General features: G+C 41.9%; 1 protein-coding gene across 3 annotated transcripts in view; it reads left to right on the top strand.

The window, feature by feature from the left end:
- Window positions 1-4,788, top strand: part of PABIR2 (PABIR family member 2) — a 156,226-nt gene extending 151,438 nt beyond the window's left edge. For all 3 annotated transcript variants that reach the window (XM_082263313.1, XM_082263314.1, XM_082263312.1), the window contains exon 10: window positions 4,561-4,788. In XM_082263313.1, coding sequence (XP_082119439.1) covers window positions 4,561-4,705 — 145 coding nt within the window. In that variant the 3' untranslated portion in view covers window positions 4,706-4,788. The remainder of the gene's footprint in view (window positions 1-4,560) is intronic.
- Window positions 4,789-23,459: the final 18,671 nt, after the last annotated feature.

The raw sequence follows: 23,459 nt of genomic DNA, 5'->3' as shown, positions 1-23,459 counted from the left end.
TCTTTGGGTTCTTCTTTACCTCTCTCACCAAGGCTCTTCTCCCCCGATAGCTCAGTTTGGCCGGACGGCCAGCTCTAGGAAGGGTTCTGGTCGTCCCAAACGTCTTCCATTTGAGGATTATGGAGGCCACTGTGCTCTTAGGAACCTTAAGTGCAGCAGAAATCTTTTTGTAACCTTGGCCAGATCTGTGCCTTGCCACAATTCTTTCTCTGAGCTCTTCAGGCAGTTCCTTTGACCTCATGATTCTCATTTGCTCTGACATGCATTGTGATCTGGAAGGTCTTATATAGACAGGTGTGTGGCTTTCCTAATCAAGTCCAATCAGTATAATCAAACACAGCTGGACTCAAATGAAGGTGTAGAACCATCTCAAGGATGATCAGAAGAAATGGAAAGCACCTGAGTTAAATATATGAGTGTCACAGCAAAGGGTCTGAATACTTAGGACCATGTGATATTTCAGTTTTTCTTTTTTAATAAATCTGCAACAATGTCAACAATTCTGTGTTTTCTGTCAGTATGGGGTGATATGTGTACATTCATGATGATTTTAGCAAATGGCTGCAATATAACAAAGAGTGAAAAATTTAAGGGGGTCTGAATACTTTCCGTACCCACTGTATATATATATATATAGAGAGAGCGAGAGAGATATAAAGAGACAGATGGAAAGAGAGAGAGGGATGGGGGGCGAAAAGAATAAGTGAAGTGAGAGAGAGAAGAAAGAAAGAATAGAGAGGGGCGAGAGATAAAGGAGAAATAGAGACGGAAATTTGCAACTCAAAGTATACGTAACCCACCATAGTACCCGCCAGCAGTACCAGCCAACAGTAGCCACCACCAGTACTAGCCAGCAGTGCCAGCTAGCAGTACCAGCCAGCAGTACCCACCAGCAGTACCAGTCAGCAGTAGCCACCTCCAGTACCCACCAGCAGTACCAGCCAGCAGTATCAGCCCTGGAGGACAGCCAGTTAGCAGTCACCAGCCATACCCGCCTGGGGGACAGCAGCAGCCAGCGATACCTGCAGGAACCCATTACAATCCACTTAAAAAAACAGAAGGGGATCCGTCCCCTTCTGTCTGGGCAGATCAGATTGGAGGGCCCATAGAGTAGAGCGGGCTGTGTCCTTGTCTGCTCTGCATATGTTGACAAGGACCTCTCATCTGATCTGCCCACTCCGCTCATTGTGGCCCGCAACCGGTTACCAAGTGGCCCTAGTTTCTAAAAAGGTATATATACACTAACACACACTTTTTTAAATTTTGTAGGAGAGGGGGGGGGGGTGGTAATCTTGGGTGAGTTCCCACACTTGACCCCCTATGTTATTCCCACCCCAATTTATAGCCCTTGTGTAAATGGACCCTTAAGAGGAGAAAGTCAGCAAATACAGTGCTATTGCTTGGCTTTCTTAGTTACTGTTTTGGACGCATCATGAATGTAACTATTATTTTGTAAAGTAAAGTTTTCGTAATGGATGCAGTGATATCAAAGATCAACAAACCTGTAAACACTTTAAAAAAAAAAAAAATGAAAATAAAGTTGACCCTTCAACTCTAAAGTCTAACTCTGGGATACTATGATGGTAAATAGTTTGTCTAAACCAAGCTGGTCCAAATTAAGTATTTCCTTCATCAATCGATGAAGTGGCCATTAGCACCTCAAAAAATTGTATACATTATACATGTGTTTTACATTGTATACATTATATATGTGTTTTAACAGCAGTATGGGGATTTCCCGTCCTGTTTCCAGAACAAAATCAAGTCAAGCTGAGTTCTGCACCAGAAAACTTGTATTTTTATTAATGAATGCAAGGCTGCCTAAGATTGCTGTGGAGATTGTGACCTTATCAGCCTGCCTTTCACAGGAAGCCTTTTGGGTTTTTTTGGGTATTTTTTTTGCTTTTTTTTTAAACACAAAGCCTTCTCTGATTGGCCAAGGTGCAGAGGTGGGCAGATGACATCATGTTCTCAACTTTAACCAATCATAGGAAGTCTTGTATTCATTCATAAAATACAAGGCATCCTATGAATAGTTGTACAGAGCTCAGGCCAAACTGTTTTTTTTTCCGGGAACGGGACGAGAAGTCTCTGTACCGCTGCCAGAAAACACAGTGCAGTTTACTGTATGTAGCTAATGCTACATAAACCGTGTTTCCCCGAAAATAAGACCTACCCCAAAAATGAACCCCAGTTAAAGTCCTTATAAAATTATGCAATCCGCGCTGTAAAAATACTATATAATGTCCAGTGTGTGTTTATGTAACAGGATTGTAGAAAATAACTTATTTACAGTGCCGCTGGGCGCTCATGTGACCTGCCGGAGCTCTCCTCCTCTTCTCCTGGTTGACGTCAGCGACCCCTCCCTCTGCAGTGCTCAGGGCAGGGCTGACGTCCGCTGGAATCTCGGCATTTCCCTCGGCAGTGCTCGGAGCAGGAAAGAAAAGCTTTGGCGGGTCATGTGTGCCCTGTCGCCCGGCGACGCTGTAAAAAAGGCATTTTCTACATTATTACCTAAAGACACACACTGGACATTGTTACAGAAATGCTGACTCCTGAGTTGACTCGCAGTTCCCATGTGGGCTGCAATAAGTAGTGCAGGGACTTCTTTTCTGCTTTTCATAGGGAACAGCAGCCCATTCAAACGAATTGGGCTGTCCTGCCCATGCAAACCACTGCCCGCATTGACACGTAGATGTGAACATAACCTTAGACCAGCTTGGTCCAAACAAATACCATTCGTGGAGTTAGGCTTTAAAGATGAGCTTTTTTGCGGGATTTATAGTATTTTCAGGAAGTACATGTTTTGATGTACTATTTTGTGTTTATACATAACAAATTAAAGAAAATAAAGAGATTTCTAACTGCTTCATCTAGTAGTTATTTTTTTTTGTATGTCACAAAATGTGACTAGCATTGTTGCTCAGTCACAACTGTAATTTGCCTTGTGGGGAGTTTTTTTTAATTTGGATTAAACCAGATTAAAGATCGCCACAAAATAATCTGATAATTACAATCAAAGCTCCCAGTTTCAACTCAAAGCAATACTGAGTGTCTCAAGTGGTTGGAAGCACTGGTTATTGCAATAAGACTTTTGAATGGACACAATCATTTTCTACTTGTTAGCTCTGGCATTTGACAGTTGATGCTGTTTGCAGACTGTGCCTAGGATCCAGGGTCCTCTCCAGACATAGATTGGTAAATTGGGGAATCTGCAGTGTATTCATACTGCATTTATCGCCAAAGTCAAAGGTGGAGTTTACATTTAGCACGCTGATTCACTGGGCTTGCCTGTTACTATTTGAGTCAATATAATTTATAGCTGTTTGCCAGTAAAAGGCATGTTGATTACAGGTGTTTCTAAAAATGATAATACATGAGTAATGCATGCTTTAGCATTTCCATCTCACCCCTCCCTAGTGGATTCTTCTTTTGAAATAGATGAAGAGTTCACTCTTGCAGAACCAGCTTAGCTGTCATCTGAGCAGGAGTAGAAATCTTCCAGCCAGCAACTCGTAGAGCAGTGCCCCACAGGGAGGATCACTTGGCCTTCCCACTCCATCCAACATTAATGCCTAAGGGAAAATCATAATTGTATTTTGTAATGTTTAAATGTTGACTTATGTGAGAGATGTGGAGGGCAGATTTTTTAGGGCAGCTGCACATTTTTCGTTTACCTCATTTCGCAACCAAGTTGCATTTTCACGTTTGACCACATTCCTGATGAGCTATCACTGGAAGGCACTGGTGATGAAGCCTTCCCAGGGTGCACCCGGAAGGCCCTGGCTAAGTCACCTGTGCCTCAAGAAAGCTGGAAATGCAATTCAGTTAAATGCAAGTATGTAAGTAACTGAATACATATTTTCTTTACCTACTGACTTGTAGATTTTTTCTGTGGTGCGTGTATTGTGTGCACCAGGAATTTCTCACAATATGCATGATGTCTTAAACCGCACATTGACTATTGCACTTAGTTTCTTATTATGGAACCGTGGGAAAAACAGTAACCTTTTAGATTGTTTGTAATATCCTCAACCTTGCATGTTCTGGAACAGGCACACTTTTGCTTGTCTCTAAAGTCTTTTTAATTCTGTCTGTTTTGCTGTTGGAGATTCTTTTCCCTTACTTCCTGTCTGGTGAAACCACTGTCACCAGGACGGTAATTGAGGGGAAACCCCTTTGGCTGGCTTTGCGCGTTTGCTTTGCAGTAATTGCATGGTAAATCATTGTGCATTACTGCAACACACGGCATTTTGTGCGAGAGCCCCTTTTTAAATAAACAGGCTGCCCTAACACAGTGCAAGTTAACTTGCATTTGATAATGTATAACTGAACAGTTTAGTGTGAAGGGCCCTGTAGCAGAATCCTGGATTGCAGTAAAACCCAACAGGGTTCCTAATCCTTCCCCACTCCATACAAAATAAACGCTTACCTGGATATTTAATATTGATGTATTGCTACCTAATTATTTATTTAATAAATTAAAGAACAATGTTTCTATAAATAAAACGGCCCTTTTAAAATAAGTGACTCATCTGATTGATTTTTTTTTTCCCACAGCCTTTCATCAGACCTTGACAGCAGTAGCAGCCTTGGCTCCTCTTTGGACTCTGCGGCTAAAGATGGCTGCGTTACTGACTCTCCAGCAGCCTGTTCCAATTCCTGCTCTTCGTTCATATCTCTGGATGATCTGTCCCCAAAGTGAAAAATGTTGGTGCGACATTCCATTCCTCTGCAAAGGCTGTGTCAGAGTCATAATTTCCTTTCGACTCTGAAATCCTGCACATTTTTTTTTGTAATATATTTAATGCCCCTTCCTGTGTGAAGGACTGTTACAGGACACTGTTGAAAAGTGGCAAAATGAGAAGGGGGCTGTGTATTTGTGTACAGTATAGTTTGTACAGTGTTTGTGTACATTATGCCTGCTTCTTCCAGGTATTTATGCAATACTCATGTTTTGAAGTATAATTTTCCTATTTATTTATATATAAATCAAGAACTGAGAATGTACTTTCATTTGCTGTTCATGGGTATCTATGAGGAAAATTAGGAAGTCTCATCCCATTACCATTAATTTATTGTTGTCGTGCTCAGCGTTTAATGTGTTTTTTTTAACAAATGAATATGCTGTGGAGGCTCAAAATATTGTCACAGGAAAGGAAAAGCGTACATGAGCATTTTCTATTATGTGCTTTCTTATACAGTGAAGGAAAATTGAAGGGTAGGTACAACTTTTTCATAGGGAATATTTAATATTTCTGTGCTCTGATAAGCTTGCTTGCTATCCCCACATTTATGAAAGGCTGTTCTCATTGTAGCAGGACCAGTCTGATGATGGTAAGTCTTGTCCTCCTCTTCCTCTCCCTCCCTCTTTCTCTCCCTTTCTCTCCCTCCCCTTCCCTCCACTCCCCTCCCCTCCCCTTCCCTCACCTCCCCTTCCCTCACCTTCCCTCCCATCCCATCCCCTCCCCTTCCCTCCCGTCCCCTCCCCTTCCCTCCTCTCACCCCTCTCCCTTCTCCTCTCCCTTCTCCTCTCCCCTCTCCTCTCCCTTCTCCTCTCCCTTCTCCTCCTCTCACCTCTCATCCCCCCTCTCCTCTCTACACAATGCATACAGATTATGTCAGTACTTACCTCTATGCTTTGTGTGCTTTGCTGCTGACACATAAATTAGACTGGGAATGTACTGAAATCTTTGAAATGCTAGTTTCAGAGTCAGCTGCAACCATAAATTGTACACTGTATTATGGTAGGCGATAACATTAGTGCAGCACCACAGAGACTTCCAATTGTAGCTGTATGAACTCTGTTCAGTGGGCTGTACCAACATGATCTGAGTTGACTGTTTTCAAAATAGTAGGCCTCCGTTTTCTACCCCAAATGACAGGCAAAGTGTATTCTGGTGTGTTGCTCCTTTTTGGCTTTTAGAAAAGCTTGAAAAGAGCAAGCAAACACAAAACCATCATCCCGTGTTTATATCATATTTGCTTGCTTGCTATTTATTTTCTTTTATAACTCTATTTGTCTTCAGCTAAGACCAAATATACTTTTTGGAGCAAGTTTGATGCCTCAGGTCAAGGAATTGGGACTTTGCGGGCTTAGTAAAATGCTATATTTATTAAAAAAATAATAATAATAATGTGCTGATAGCAAAATAATGATACAAACAATATAAACACAGTAAGTGCCAATGGGTTATAGACCCATGTGAGTAAGTGAAGATAGAACGAAAGGTGACAAGGTGGAATGGTGACTTTGAAGAACTCTGTCTGTTTAGGCTCATGAGTGTGAGCTTTGTTGAGAGAGAGTGTCTTGTCTGACAAGACACTCTCTCTCTCAACAAAGCTCACACTCATGAGCCTAAACAGACAGAGTTCTTCAAAGTCACCATTCCACCTTGTCACCTTTCGTTCTATCTTCACTTACTCACATGGGTCTATAACCGATTGGCACTTACTGTGTTTATATTGTTTGTATCATTATTTTGCTATCAGCACATTATTATTATTATTTTTTTAATAAATATAGCATTTTACTAAGCCCGCAAAGTCCCAATTCCTTGACCTGAGGCATCAAACTTGCTCCAAAACGTTTTCCTGGGACGGAGGCTACACCTACTAATCTAGGTATCAGGGATCGACCCTTCTTCAAGACCAAATATACAACCTGAGGCCAAAATGATGTTTTGAATAGGAGGGTGCTAGTTGTTATGTGAGGCATTTAACCAGTATTATTTTGCTAATTTAAAAAAGGAATTAAATGGCTATTTAAAATATTAAAAGGCATTGTATATTTTTAATTTATAAATTGTTACCCCAAGCAAACCACTAAAGAGGTTAATTATGTTTTCCTTCACTGTTTCACCTGTCTAAGGCCAGCTAAACGTTATTAAAAGATCATTAAACACTGCCACGTGGCCTAGCCAGGAAGATAATTTCACAGGTACCTTTGCTGCGTAGTAATGTTAGTGTTCTTCAAACAAGTTAAAAACCGTTATTTCAGTTTCAGCAGAGAATAATGCTGCTGCTGTTGTCTGCCTCACGCTAAATCTGGGATGTGTTTTGTGAATAAGCTAGTGTTGGGGCAGATACATGATGCCAATGCTGATGTCTATGAGGGGGGGGGGGTACTTCCACAAGAACTATACTGTCTAATGAACTGTTTTTTACAGTTTTAAGATTGCAGACACTACATTAATAGACAGTTGCAGTAAATGCACACCCAGCCCCTTTATAGAGATTCTAAAGGCTCCCTTTTTATTTTTTTAATGACAAACATGTCCTATTTACCTGCTCTGTGCAATGGTTTTGCACAGAGCAACCCAAATCTTTCACTTCTCAGGTCCCCCACCTGTGCGCCTGGCTCCTTTGCCCTTTAGAGTGTCCTCATGGCCAGCCTTTTGCTAGGGGAATTCACTCTTGAGTTGGCTGTGTGCGTCCATTAGAGACACAACGCCTAGCTCAGGCCCCACCACCTCCTCATTGGCTGCGGTTCACTCTGTGTTTTAGCAGTTTTCCCTGGAGTTGCACTTCAAGTTTTGTCAGCCTACTATTTGGGCAGTTGGATTCTTGTGTTTTATAAGGCTTCTAACGCTTTAATTGTACCCTTTGCTGAAATGAAAGCAAACCTCTTGTTATAAATGTGCTTTTTAGGACAAACCGCATACAGTAGGTGATTATGCTTCAAGATGCTTGTTGCACAGCCACCACACTTTTCAGCTATCTTTAGGCTTCATGTACATACGACCTATGTTTACTGCACGGGAAAAATGCAAAACGTGATTTTGACACGTTTTGCACATGGAGGTATAAAACGTTCCTATCCTGAAAGCGATTCTTCCACATACAGGAGAGGGAGGTTGAACCTCCCCTAACTGCAGCAGCTCCTAAATGATCCTTAACCACTTTACCACCGGAGGATTTTCCTGCTTTACATCCAGGCCACTTTTTGCAACTTGGCACTGCGCGACTTTAACTGACAATTGCATCATGCATCCCTGTACCCAAACAAAATTTATGTCCTTTTTTCCCCACAAACAGAGCTTTGTTTTGGTGGTATTTGATCACCTCTGTGCAAAAATTTTGCAAAAGAATTAACATTTTCTAATTTGATAGTTAAAAAATATCCAATATATTCAATTTTTTTCATATATTTAGGCCAAAATGTAATTAGCTACATGTCTTTGACAAAAAAATTCTCAATGAGCGTATTTTTAACCGCTTTAAGACCGGAAGATTTTACCCCATTCCTGACCAGGCTATATTTTGTGATTCAGCACTGCGTTAATTTAACGGACAATTGCGCGGTCATGCGACGCTGTACCCAAATTAAATTTATGTCCTTGTTTTCCCCACAAATAGAGCTTTCTTTTGGTGGTATTTGATCACCTGTGCGATTTTTTAATTTTTGAAAAAAGAGCGACAATTTTGAAAAAAAAAAAATAAATACTTTTTACATTCTGATATATAACATTCCCAAAAAAAAAATTTAAAAATCTAAATTTTTTAACATTTTAGGCCAATTTGTTTTCTGCTACATATTTTTGTAAAAAAAAAATCATAATAAGCACAGTTTGATTGGTTTGCGCAAAAGTTATCGCGTTTACTAACTACGGGAAAGATTTGTCATTTTTATTGTTTTTTTTTTTTTTTGCTAGTAATGGCAGCGATCTGGGATTTTTTTTTTTTTTTTTGCGGGACTGCAACATTGCGGCGGACAGATCGGACCCCTAACTGACATTTTTGACATTTTTGAGGGTACCAGTGACATTACTACAGTAATCAGTGCTATAAATATACACTGTTACTGTAATAATGACACTGGCCGGGAAGGGGTTAACTTTATTGGTGATCAAGGGGTTAAATGTATGCCTCATGCTTACTGATGTGTGTGGGGGGAGGGGATTGTGTGACACAGACACAGATCGCAGGTTCAGCTATGCTGAATCCTATAATCTGTGACTGTCTGTCACAGAGGAGATCCGCCCGCTTTGTTTACACAAGTGGGCGGATTTCCACACTCGATCATAGACGATCGGAGAAGAGCAGCGGTGATCACCGCCTCTCCTCCCCTGGCCCGACTCCCGTTGTGTCTGAATACAGCGGGAGCGGGCCTCCGGCGGCGCGCGCGCTCCGCCGAGAAGGGGCGTTGTCCAGCGACGTAGGTCTACGTCGCTGGACGATAACGAGCCACTTTGCCGCAGTACCAGCTCAGTGAGCGGTCGGCAAATGGTTAAAGTCTGTGTGTACATGGACAGATGGGCTTTTATGGAGTTGAGTTTAGGTGCTTAGGCAAAAAAAATATTTAGAAGCTGTAGTGTACATGAGGCCTTATAGTATTTTTGGACTTGACACACAGTACATTCATTGTCACTAGGTGAATGTATTGCACCAGACATTCCTTCTATGTTTGACTATGCAAACTTGAATGTGTTTGATAATTTATATACAGAAGATGTATAAACTAGGCAGTATACCTTCCTGTTTAGTGTTTGTAACAAATATTTTATGGCTCCTGTATGCAGGCATCAGATTTAAAATGAGTAAGGTGTTTGTGTTGCTTCAGTTTTCCTTTGTGGTTGCTCAAGGAGTTGTTTTGAGTTGCTTTGTCCTCTCTGTGCATTCACATAGACTTAAAAGGTAACTCCACTGATGTGGAAAAATCGCACAAAAATAATAATAATAATATAGTGTATACAATTGCGATTTAAGTCATACTGTAATTGAATGTTAATAAAAATGACCTTTCCTTCTCAATCTAAAACTCTATAATTTTTGTAAAATGCAATATGGCTACCTGGAGACCCCCCCGAGACATGGTTTTTTTGCTTATGTGATTGGCTCACCGATTTTCCCAGAAGTCTGCACTAAGATACAAATCAGATATCTGGCATTCCCTGCAGCAAAAATTTCATTTTTGGTGAGATACCCCCAATAGGAAATAATGTCTAAAGGGATGCAGACCCTGCATTTTTCCTTTTTAGAGATCTGCAGGTGAAGCAGCTGATTGATAATTATGAAACTACTCCTATGCAGATTCACTCACCAAATGGGCAAAGACAAGCACACAGGAATTTCTTCGGAATAACAGAAGGTAGGAATCTGCAACATTTTTTTAAAATCCTTGCAATGTACAGGAATCATCCAGAGGGGAACGTTTTTTTTTTTCCTCAACAAAAGTGGAGCTACTCTTTAAATGGAGAGAAATAGCAGTTCAAACTCAAACAAATGGTCATGCACACAAGTTCATAATAGAAAGTTGCATGTAACTGAACTTAACCCTGTGACCACAGCAAAGGAATAACGTTATCATATTCCATCTTTTTTGGTAAATGTATATAGAAACAATTTGGTTATTTTCTTTTTATGCATTTATAGTAATTGTTCAATCTAAACAAACTTTCCAAAAGTTAGTGAACATGCACCATTTTCAAATGTTATCTTGCAAATAGCAGTGTTGTTTGAACCAGCAGCATCTGAATTTCAACCAGACCATTAAAAGAACCACCTATGACTTGGTGCAAAGAGACAATATTCATGGTGTGTTAGACCCGGTTCACACTTCTGCGTGTGCCGGGTTCGCATGTCATGTCGGAGCGCACTGCTCCGACATGACATGCGATCAGCTGTGCGGTGCGAGTTTAGCCATACAGTTTGTATGGCTAAATTCGCACCGCACCCGCAGCAAAGACGCACAGGAGGCATTTTTGCTGCCGCATCAGGATCGGATCGCACAGCGGTTCACACTTGTGCGATCCGATCCTGTGCGAACTGCACGATCGCACTGCGATATGCGATCAAACTGGGGGTGTCGTTAAGATTACATTGACACCCCCAGCGGATCGCATATGGCAGTGTGAACTGCCGGGGGTGCGTGTGCGATGCGGGAACAGGCTGCGAATTCGCAGCCTTCCCGCATCGCAATAGTGTGAACCGAGCCTTAAAGCTCAAGTCAAAATCCAGCCTGAAGCTTGGAAATTACAGTCAAAGCTGCTTTATATTATGCTGTGTGGTCCGTTATTAAGAAAAAATGCTTCACCAGATTGGTGTAAGAGCAAGTACTCCAATTTCCCACCACAAGGTCATTTTGTATGCTGAACTAGAATCAGTTTTGTGCCCTAGTTTTGTCACTGCTTTCCAGTAGTTGCAATTCATCATTTACTAGTGATACTAAATGCCTTTCTGGAGCGAAAGAGTAACAGGTACTCTCTTTCACCCTAACAACTTGGAACAGTCAGCAGCCAGGCATTTTATTTCGAAATCGATTTGCAGATTTGTCTTTGAACTTGTCAGAGGGAATTGGGCTCATGGTGTTTGTTACATGTGCTCTATATTCCTATTGATTATTCTATATGGATTGTACATACAGGGATATACAATGTACGGTTAACAGCAAACACACACACATCATAGGTTGAACTGGATGGACTGATGTCTTTTTTCAACCTCACCAACTATGTAACTATGTATTGACATTTCCTTCAAGTAAGTTTTTTTATTTCTTATTCAATATCGCTTGCATGTGCAAGTTTGTATTCATGCATTTGTAGAATTCTTTTTAATATTTGCATGGCTATCATTTTTATATGTATATACCTGTACAGAGTTGGATTCTATTTTGGTTAATTAAAATTAATTCTTGCCAAATTGTGTAATATATTGTTTTGTATGGCATTGCAAATTGTCAAATTACAACCTCCTCACAGTACTTTATTAGTGACAGGTGATGAGGGCTGTAAGTAACTAATTTGACTTTTTACAGATCTTCTGCCAGTCTTCTCTACGCTTGTTACTCATGTACTCACTTTTGTCAAGTGCACAGGTTGCATAATCAGACTTAAATGTAAAGTACAGCCAAAGTCTGTTTGGCTGTACTTCTCCTGTGGATCAAAGGAGTGCAGTTCGCTCTGCATGCCTGTGACTCGTTTATCGCAGACAGCCGGATGAAGTCGGCTGTCTGCTGATGTCACAGAGTCGATCCAGGCTCAGGCAAGATCGCGACAATTGAGTCGGGATCCATCTACATACCTGGCCTGGCACCCAGCTCAGCCTCTCAGTGAGCTGCTGAGAGCCTGAGCCAGCCGCTCCCGTCCCCTCTACAGTCCAGAACTCCAGTGAGTGTGAGGGGGGCAGAGCAGAGTTCTGTGAGAACTGAACGGTCTGCGGTGTTAGATCCTTCGGTTCTCAGTGTTAGAGGTGCCGGGGGACAGATACAGCATCGGACCGATGCTGCATCCACCAAGGTAAGTATGATCCTTAAAAAAAAAAAAGCCCATACTTCTCTTTTAACAATAAGAATGGATCTCGGTATCCAGACTGGTAGCTGTATGTAATGTCATCTGCATTGGTCAATTGCACAGTAGAAGAGCTTAGACCAAGGTCAATAAAAGTGTCATACAAATCAATGTGAGTTCTAGGGAACCTGTGCTGAGAGAAGTACCGAGGCTTCACTGCTGGTCTCCTGAAAATGTTAGTTGCCTGTCTGTCTGACAGTATTTTGGGTCACTGCCCTGGCTGCCAGGTGCAGCTTAGGATAAACACCAGAAATCCTGATCTGCATACTTATAGTGAGTGATTCAGAAAGTAATAAGTAGATGAGCATGACAATGCAAGCAACTAGCATTATCCAAAGAAGCGGTCAGCAATGATTGAGCCATCATATATACTTTGATACCAGTTTCCTTTAAGGATGTTTTGGCCACAAAAAAGCACTTTCAAAAATGTGGTTCTTTGATGGCAGTGAAGATCATCTGGTAGCCACTCATAGCTGCATTCGGAGCATCTTCAATCATTCCATGGCAAAAGACATTCTCAGGCCTAAGCTAGTTTTGTGAAAGTTGAAGTGAACCGTATTAGGTTTGTCTTCATGGCTGCGTACCCAGTATAAAGTCTGGTAGTCAGAGAATGGTCAGTGGGAAGACTGGGGCTGCTTCTCAATCAGGCATGAGTTTGAGAGATGTATTTAATTTACCTGTGGCAAACACTTTATTTTCATGTATCCTGTATCTACCCTGCGGTGCCTTAATCATTATTGATTTTTTTTTTTTTACTTTTATTATTATTATTATTATTATATCTGGTAGGCTGAGAGGTCTCCAGGTACACAAACCATTCATGTGCCATGGTTGTGTTCAATTGCTGCTTTATAAACACTCCATATGTCTATTACTTTAGCTTTTGCTAGTGGTGCCAAATTCATATGAGAGTTTTACGTATTCAGACTGTCCTGTTCTAAAAAGTGCAGTGGGCGGCTTTTAAAATGAATTGTGCAAATATTTTTGTATATATGGTTTACTTCTTTGCAACGGTTGCTCCTCTGTAAATAACTACTTTATCAGTTTGTTCTTTAATTCAGATGTTGAGTGTGTTTCTCTGATCTGTTATCATCCCCTAATGTCAATGACCTCTATATATTGTAAAGTATCTGTTGGTAGTGTTCTTTATAATTTGTATTGTACAGTGTTGAAATGTACAGCTTTGTTAAGGCAGTGTTGTTGCTTCCACAATAAAAAATCTGCATATTAAAGTCAGATTTGTTTTATTTTTCATCCCTTATTTTGAATGTTACTATGACAGATCAGAGTGTAACCTCTGCATTCAAACTGACTTGAAGAATATTAGCTGTCCATTCTAGATGTTTGCTTGTGGAGTAGATCTGGAGCTTGGCTCAACTACAAGCCATCAAATGGCAGAGGTCATAGGTTAGCTATACACATTGACATCTCTTGCAGCCCCCTTATTTATTTTTAGATATACAAAACTATCCATACAAGTAAACGAGAGAAATCACTCAATTCCCAGATCCATGCTAAACTGCATGGATGAAGAAATCTACCCTGCCGGCTATAGTGTTCAGAATACCTGAACAGAGACTGTCTGTGATAGGATGCAGTCTTTGTTCAGCAGACAATGTTCAACCTGGCTTCTTACATTTTTAATCAAAGTTTGTTGAGGCAGGTGGTGCCAAAAGGGTTGCCCACAGCTAGAATTTTAGCTGATTCCTGCTGAAATCTTTGAGCTGAAGTCATAAAAGCCAGACGACAAATATTTTCAGAAGAATGTCAGAAGAAAAACCACATATACAGTGCCTTGACTTTTTACCTATTTTGTTACATTATAGCCTTAAGTTCAATGTTTTGTTAATCTGAATTTTATGTGATGGATCAGAGCACAATAGTCTAAGTTGGTGAAGTGAAATAGGAAAAATATATACATAAAACTATTTTTTAGAAATAGAAAACAGAAAATTGGCATGTGCGTATGTATTCACCCCCTTTGTTATGAAGCCCATAAAAAGCTCTGGTGCAACCAATTACCTTCAGAAGTCCCATATTTAGTGAAATGATGTCCGCCTGTGTGCAATCTAAGTGTCACATGATCTGTCATTACATATACACACCTTTTTTTTTTTAAAGGCCCCAGAGGCTGCAACACCTTAGCAAGAGGCACCACTAACCAAACACTGCCATGAAGACCAAGGAACTCTCCAAACAAGTAAGGGACAATGTTGTTGAGAAGTACAAGTCAGGGTTAGGTTCTAAAAAAATATCAAAATCTTTGATGATCCCCAGGAGCACCATCAAATCTATCATAACCAAATGGAAAGAACATGGCACAACAGCAAACCTGCCAAGAGACGGCCGCCCACCAAAACTCATGGACCAGGCAAGCAGGGCATTAATCAGAGAGGCAGCACAGAGACCTAAGGTAACCCTGGAGGAGCTGCAGAGTTCCACAGCAGAGACTGGAGTATCTGTACATAGGACGACAATAAGCTGTACGCTCCATAGAGTTGGGCTTTATGGCAGAGTGGCCAGAAGAAAGCCATTACTTTCAGTAAAAAACAAAATGGCATGTTTTGAGTTTGCAAAAAGGCATGTGGGAGACTCCCAAAATGTATGGAGGAAGGTGCTCTGGTCTGAAAAGACTAAAATTTAACTTTTCGGCCATCAAAGAAAACGCTATGTCTGGCGTAAACCCAACACATCGCATCACATCACCCAAAGAACACCATCCCCACAGTGAAACGTGGTGGCAGCATCATGCTGTGGGGATGTTTTTAAGCAGCCGGGACTGGGAAACTGGTCAGAGTTGAGGGAAAGATGGATGGTGCTAAATACAGGGATATTCTTGAGCAAAACCTGTACCACTCTGTGCGTGAATGACCCCAAACACACTGCTACATGTTTAAGGAGAAACATGTAAATGTGTTGGAATGACGTAATCAAAGCCCAGACCTCAATCCAATATCTGTGGTCAGACTTAAAGATTGCGGTTCACAAGCACAAACCATCCAACTTGAAGGAACTGGAGCAGTTTTGCAAAAAGGAATGGGCAAAAATTCCAGTGGTAAGATGTGCCAAGCTCATAGAGACTTATCCAAAGCGACTTGGTGCTGTGATTGCCCCAAAAGGTGGCTCTACAAAGTATTGACTTTAGGGGGGTGAAATAGTTATGCACATTGACTTTTTCTGTTATTTTGTCCTATTTGTTTGCTTCACAATTAAAAAAAATAAATAAACCACTTCAAAGTTGTGGGTATGTTCTGTAAATTAAATGATGCAAATCCTCAAACCATCCATGTTATTTCCAGGTTGTGAGGCAACAAAACACGAAAAATGCCAAGGGGAGTGAATACTTTTGCAAGGCGCTGTAACTTCTGAATGTAGGAGTTTTTGTACGCTTTTAGAAAGTGCACCACACCTGCATGATATAATAAGCGCAGCCTAACTCGCAGGAAATACGCAGATGCACTGCGCTGCACCCGCGGTGCAGGTAAACTGCAGTGCATCAGTGTGAAAGCAGCCTTATAGGGGGCTCAGGACAGTAAGGGATCGTTTACGTTTGTGGTTTGGGGGCATTAAAACCATAGTTGATGCAGGTTTAAGGTAAAACTATCCAAGTTTTGATATCCATATCCACCTCACTATTGAAAACTGCAAATGTAATGTAAATATAGGATATTAGTGACAGTATGCTATAATGGAATAACCCAAGTATATACAGTAAACAAGTTGATAAAATCAGACTGTAAAATCTCATTATAGTAATAATTATCCCAACGCAATTCTGAACTGCATTTGTTTGTAGCATTTTAAAGTGGAGTTCCACAAAAAGTGTAGCTGCTGACTTTTAATAAACACATACTCATCTGTCCCACGGTCCAGCGATGCGGCTGGGGGGAGCCTCGGATCTCCATCTTCTTCTCCCCGTGGCGCCGGCATCTCTAGTGTGGGCACCCGTCTGTGACAGCTTGCGCCGCGACCTGTGACGTGTCCCAGAAGATTGCAGGGAAGGGAGGAGAAGAGAACTTCCGTCCAAGCTGCCTAGGCGGCCCGAGCGAAAGTGGGAGTGGGTACCTGTCAAAACTAGGTACCCGCTCCCACCCCAAAAAAATGACATGCCAAATGTGGCATGTCAGGGGGTTAGTACCACTTAAAGCGGAAGTTCCTCTTTAAATTTCTCTAGGTCATTGTATTATAACATTTTGCCTACATTTATTACAGTGTGCATTTCTTGCAAAGAGCAGCTTACTTCGCCCTGTTTCATTCCTTTCTATTGATGCATTGTGGGAGAAAGCTAGACACACAGTCCCTATAGTATGTTTGATAGTAGAGAACTTTGGAAATAAACACAGTGAAAGCATAAATGTTTTAATTATATCAAACACAGAATACAATAATAATGGTTTTAAAAGGATTGTATAATATGAGGGCTCCAATAATTGTTTTTAAAGTAAAATGGGTAATAATAAAAATTATGCTTCTTGCCAATAAAATTCTTCTTCACGTCTCCTCTCCACATATTACGCTACTAAATCTCAATAAGTTTGCCCACTTATCAGGTCTAACCGCCAATGAAAATAAATCAAAGACCTAAAATATTTCCCAAGATCCTCAATGCTATAATTTAATTAGAATTAAAGATTTGCGTGGCCCCCCCACCTTGACTTATCTGGGTATCCGCATTTCGTCTACCTAGGAATTCATGTACTCTGCCAATTACCCACCTATTATCTGAGAACTAACAACTATTATCAAATTGGCATTCATACCCTTTATCTTGGTTTGGTCGGATAAATGCCATAAAAATGTCATATCTTTTTTTTTCAGGGTATTACCGATCCCTATTTTGTCCCACACACTGAACAGAGGAAATTGCTGAAATGTATTTAGAATGCCCAGAAACCTTGCATTTCAGCTCATTTTCTTTATCTAAAAAAAAAAAAAACGGGAGGCCTTGGTATTCCTGACATCAAAATATTATCTAGCTGCTCAGATACCTTTAGTGCTACTTCATGCGACGTCAGATCCTCCAATTTGAACTTCTCTGGCTTTTATACAAAGCTCACCTGTCCGGATTTTCAATTTAGTCTGGATCCCTCCTCTTCATCGACTCTTCATTGATGGCCTACTCTATGATATTCTCTTAACTAGTGGAGCCGAATCAAGTTTTCTAGCTGACTAATTTCTGCCCAACTTCCTTTGTCAAGGATTCTTAATAACCATATGTTTCACCCAGCCTTTGACAATCCAATGACCTTTAACCACTTCGGGGTTCATGTCATATGATGGGGATTTTTGGCACCATTCTTCGCAATTTTAAAGCGTGACATGTTCGGTATCTATTTACTCAGCGTAGCATCATCTTTCACACTATACAAAAAAAATAAAAAATCAGGCTAACTTTAGTGCGTTGTTTTTTTTTTTAATTCATGAAAGTGTTTGTTTTTTTCCAAATAAATTGCGTTTGAAAAAATGCTGCGCCAGTACCGTGTGACATAAAAAGTTGCCATTTTATTCCTCAGGGTTTCTGCTGAAAAATACTGCTCAAAAAAAATTAAGGAACACTTTCAAAGCTGATCTCAATGGGGAAAATCTCAAGATCTCAGTGGGGGAAAATATCATGCTGGATATCCATACTGGGTAATGTATTAGGAATAAAAGGAGGCCACATCATTTGATGGAAATAAAACATTTTCAACCTACAGAGGGCTGAATTCAAAGACCCCTCAAATATCAAAGTGAAAAAATGATGCAGCAGGCTAGTCCATTTTGCTGAAATTTCTTTGCAGCAACTCAAAATGGTACTTGGTAGTTTGTATGGCCCCCACGTGCTTGTATGCATGCCTGACAACATCGGGGCATGCTCCTAATGAGATGACAAATGGTGTCCTGGGGTATTTACTGCCAGATGTGGACCAGGGCATCACTGAGCTCCTGAACAGACTGAGGTGCAACCTGCGTCGGATGTTTTCTTAAAGGTGTTCTAATGGATTTAGGTCAGGTGAGTGTGGGGGCCATTCAATGGTATCAATTCCTTCATACTTCAGGAACTGGCTGCATAATCTCGCCACATGAGGCCGAGTAATGTGCACGAGGAAGAACCCAGATCCACTGCACCAGCGTAGGGTCTGACAAGGGGTCCAAGGATTTCATCCCAATACCTAATGGCAGTCAGGGTGCCATTGAATAGCCTGTAGAGGTCCTTGTTTCCCTCCCATGTATATGCCTCCCCAGACCATCCCTAACACACCACCAAACCAATCGTGTAAAGCAATGTACCAGGCAGCATAAAGTTCTCCACAGCTTCTCCAGACCCTTTCACGTCTGTCACATGTGCTCCGGTTGAACCTGCTCTCATCTGCGAAAAGCACAGGGTGCCAGTGGCGAACCTGCCAATTCTGGTGTTCAATGGCAAATGCTAATCGAGCTACACGGTGCCAGGCAGTGAGCACAGGGTCCACTAGAGGATGTCGGGCCTCAGGCCACCCTCATGAAGTCTGTTTCTGATTGTTTGGTCAGAGATAGTCACACCAGTGGCCTGCTGGAGGTAATTTTGTGGGGCTCTGGCAGTGCTCATCCTGTTCCTCCTTGCACAATGGAGCAACTACTGGTCCTGCTAATGGTTTAAGGACCTTCTATGGCCCTGTTCAGCTCACATAGGGTAACTGCCTGTCTCCTGGAATCTCCTCCATGCTCTTGAGACTGTGCTGGGAGACACAGCAAACCTTCTGGCAATGGCACAAATAGATATGCCATTCTGGAGGAGTTGGACTGCCTTTGCAACCTCTATAGGGTCTAGGTTTCGACCTCATGCTACCAGTGGTGACACTTATCCTAGCAGAATACAAAACTAGTGAAAAACAGAAAAGAGAAGTAGGGTAATAAAAAGTCCGTAGCCTTCACCTATAAAACCACTCCTGTTTTGGAGGTAGTCTCATTGTTGCCCATGTAGTGCACCTGTTGTGAATTTCATTAACACCAAAGCAGCTGAAACTGATTAACAACCCCCTCTGCTACTTAACTGACAAGACCAATATCCCAGGAGTCTAACTTGATGCTATACTCTTATTTAAAAATGTTCCTTTAATTTTTTTGAGCAGTGTATATATAATGTTTGGGGGTCCTGAGTAATATTCTAGCACAAAATGATGATTTTATATGAAGGAGAGATGTGTAAGCATTGGCTTGGGAGACAGGTGCTGGCTAAAATAAGATCTTAAATATGTACCTGACCTTCTAACATTTGATGGCATAAAATCTCTATATCCTAAAACACTGGCATCTCCCAGCATCAGAATCATCTCGCTTTCTTCAAATATCTAATTTTATTCATACCATTCCTCAAAAACACCACGACTTGTCCGACTCTATTGACCCAATTGAAAAAACTTGCAAAAACAATCCTCACTTGACTGGTATTGTAATCTTGTATCACTTTTATATACAGCTCATGTTTCCCCACATATCAAAACTAAACCCAAATATACACGTGTCTGGGAACGTGATTTAGGGGAATCTCCATACATTGCAAAATGGAGTAAAATCTCCTATTGCTAGCTGTTCTATTAGTTCTCTAGCTTGGGAAAATGCACATAAATTACTTTTCCATTGGTACTAGGGATGGGCTCTGTGTTTGAGTCAAACATCAGGTGTTCGAGCAAATGGGGCACTCGGCAGGAAGTTCACCCACCGATGAGCGCCCCATAATGCACTGCGTTCTTGCAGTGCATTGATGCTGATGATTGTTCAAAGCATGCACCTGACCTGTATGCTTTGGCCAATAACAGCACAATGTACTGTCAGAGCCATGATTGGCCAAAGGCAGAGTGTCTTTGGCCAATCATGGCTCAGGTGCTAAGTCCACGCCCCACACTGCTTACATGGCAGCCGTACATAGTGTGTGACAATAGAGATTAGGCAGGTAGTTAGTGGATAGTGTGTTCAATCAGTGTAGTGTACAGGCATATTCCACTTTTAAAATGTGTGGATATGTTGTAGTTCTGGATCCCCTCTCGTTGCTCCCCAAATTTGGTGTCCCTGTCACTTACGGTGCGGGAGCAGTGCCATGTCAAGCTGACCAAGATTTCCCATAGATGCCAATGAGCATGAAAGCTATAAATTGGTCTGGGCAAGAAGGGGGTAAAAGTGCTTTGTATTTAAGTGGTTAAGTGGAACCCTGTGACAGAATTAAAAAAAAAAACGGTGTAGGTTCCCTCCCATAATCCATACCAGATCCTTATCCGAGAATGCAGCCTGGCAGGCCAGGAAGGGGGGGAGGGGCAAGGGTGTCTCCCTGTCAACCCCTGGCTGTGGTTGTGGGGGTCTGTGGGTGGGGGGCTTATCGAAACCTGAATGGGTATGATGGGTATCGGGTAGGTGTGAATGGGTATCGGACGGGTACCTTCTCCCCCCCCTCACGCCCATTGAGGTCCCTCACCTGGGAAGGAGTCTTGCCGGCCACGGCGATAGCTGAGCGGGCTGGGCGGGGGAGGAATTGATGCACCTGATCCCGGTCAGGTCTGACCTCCTCCGGCCCCCCTCCCGTGGGCACTGTGGACCTGTAGTCTGGCCGGAGAATTAGCGAGGTGTCTGAGCACAGTGGGAGCACACTGCATTGCCTGGCGGGTGGGGAGAGGAAGGGAGAGTTTGCTCTGCTGGGATCCGGAGGCAGCGGAGAAAGCCCCCGGGGATCATACATAACAAGAGCCTTAACAGGCAGGAAAAAACCAGGAGAGATACTAGGAAGCTGTCAGCTCAATATCGGACATAATAATTACAATCAACAATAGTGGTGAGACCAACCCAATCTCCTCTTACTCCTGTTGCTTGTTGTCCCCTTGATATTAGGCTGCTGAAATTGGTTTTTATTTGTTAACAATATTAAGTGACTGCCAGGGGATCTGATCTTGACAGATTGTATGACCTTTTTGAGGTCTTTGAGTTTTAGGGGGGGTGGAAAATGAAATACTACAGTATGAGAGGTAAATCAGAAAGAGGAAGTGTGACTGTAAAGTCACCTAAAGTGAGCTCCAGCCCTGGAACAATTAAGAAATTCATGATACAAGAAGATACCCTAGACAAACAGATCCTAGAGAAATTGCAAGGAGCTCGCAAAAAACAAACGAAAGCAAGAGAAAAAAGCGAGCAAAACAGGCCATCATCAAGTCTGGACACCACAGTGCAATCAAGATCAGAACAAGAGCTAGAAGTGGATACAGGGCTGGATCGCATTGCAGAGCAGACATCGAGCGATCAATTGCCCACAAAGGGTGAAATGGTGGCTATGCTCGCAGCACTAGAAAAATCTCTAAAAACAGAGCTAACAATCCACAACGACTTGGGCCATCTACTTACATGGATAAAAGACTTGGAAAAAAGGCAGGACAGCTATTTACAAACAATAAAAGATCTAAGAAGAGAAATTAAAGACCTAAGAATGGAACATAGAAGCCTCGCCTATAAAACGGAGGACCAAGAAAACAGGAGTAGGAGGAAGAATTTGAAAATTCGGGGCCTACCAGAACTGACGCACGGCGAGGATTTAACAGACAAAATGAGAAAAATCTTTAACCCACTGCTGGATATAGGGGAAGCGGAACAGATAAAGGTTGAGAGAGAGAGAAAAAATTAAAAGGTATACCAGCAGATGCCCCCAGAGATGTTATCATAAGATTCCAGAGCTATGCGGAAATTGCCCAGATCTGGTAAAGTCTGAAAAGAAAGCCACCTATAAATTATCAAAGTGTCAATATTCAGATCTTAACGTGGCCTGTGATAGGTCTGTAAGGAAGAAGGAGATTACTGAAACCACTTGTGGAATCAATGCAAAGCAAGGGATACAGTACACCTGGGGATTCAGAGCCTGTCTAAAAGGGAGGAGAGACGGCTGAATGGCAACACTTAGATTTGAGGAGATACATGACTTTTGTGGTAGACTGAAAATCCCAATCCCAAAAATGCCAGGAAGAAACAATACAAGAAAAACAGTGATGACTGGCTTCAAAGAAAAGAAATTGAACTAAGGTGATGTCCAAAGCCTGCAAAGAATAGAAAGCCACCGGTGGGGGACTGTGGGAGGTGGGGGGTTGTGGGGGTGGACGGGAGGGAGAAGGAAGGTGTCAGAGAATATGGGATAGTAACCCAGCTGAGCCCAGATAGTTTTTTCCCAGATAGGGAGAATGAGGTTCACGTGTGGGCAGGTAGAGTATCACCCAGCGGGAAAGGAGAACGGCAAGGAGGGCCTTAGAAAAATTTTCTACCAACCCCAGGACCATGAGATGGTCAAACCAACACCATGCCAAGTGCAGAGGTGGTGGGTGGGGGGAGGGAGGGAAGAGAGAGGTTACAGGGAAGAGAGGTATTAAGTGGGGGAGGGGGATTCAGAGGGGTTGGGTGGGAGGTTTGGGGGAAGGGGGTGGGATGGATAGGGTGGGGGAGGGGGAATTAAAGGAAAAAACATTATTGTGCTGATTCTATGGTAATCTGTTGATGTCACCTCCCCTTCGGAATTCAGGTTTAAGCCCTCAATGAGGGCTTATAGAGGATGCCTCTATTCCTGCACCTGGCTCAAGCTAGGTGGGAGAAGGAGAGGAAATACATTTCAGAAGGTAAAAAGGCAAGGAGAGACAACATGAACTTCCTAAAATTATTGACATACAATGTAAGAGGATTAAATATGCCAACTAAAAGACACAAGGTTTAGAAGAGGTTAGATTAAATTTTGCTAGCATAGTATTTTTACAACAAACACACATTGCTCAAGATACACATGTGAAAATATATTAAAAATATTATCCGATATGGTATTATGGAGACACACCAACCAAAAGAGCAAAGGAGGTGGCAATCGGTTTCTCGAAGGACGTGAGGTTCTCCTTGGAGGAAAGATTGGCTGACCCAGAAGGCCGATTTATCTTCTTGAAGGAACAACTACAGGGAATAGATTGTACTTTGGTAAATGTGTATTGCCCAAATAAAGACCCGAGAGGATATTTGAAGAAAATATTAGTTAAGCTGACTCTTTTTAAAAAAGGTAATTTGTTCCTAGCAGATGACTTCAATTTCTGCATAGATCCATCTTTGGACTGTACGTTGAGTGCATGGGCAATGGGAGGATGCCAACTCAGCATGGTAAGGGATAAGCTTTTTCACTGCCAATTGGTAGACGTTTAGAGAATC

Source organism: Pelophylax lessonae, assembly GCF_965119305.1.
Source record: "Pelophylax lessonae genome assembly, chromosome: 7".
NCBI lineage: Eukaryota > Metazoa > Chordata > Amphibia > Anura > Ranidae > Pelophylax > Pelophylax lessonae.
This window is presented reverse-complemented; position numbering and strand designations above follow the sequence as displayed.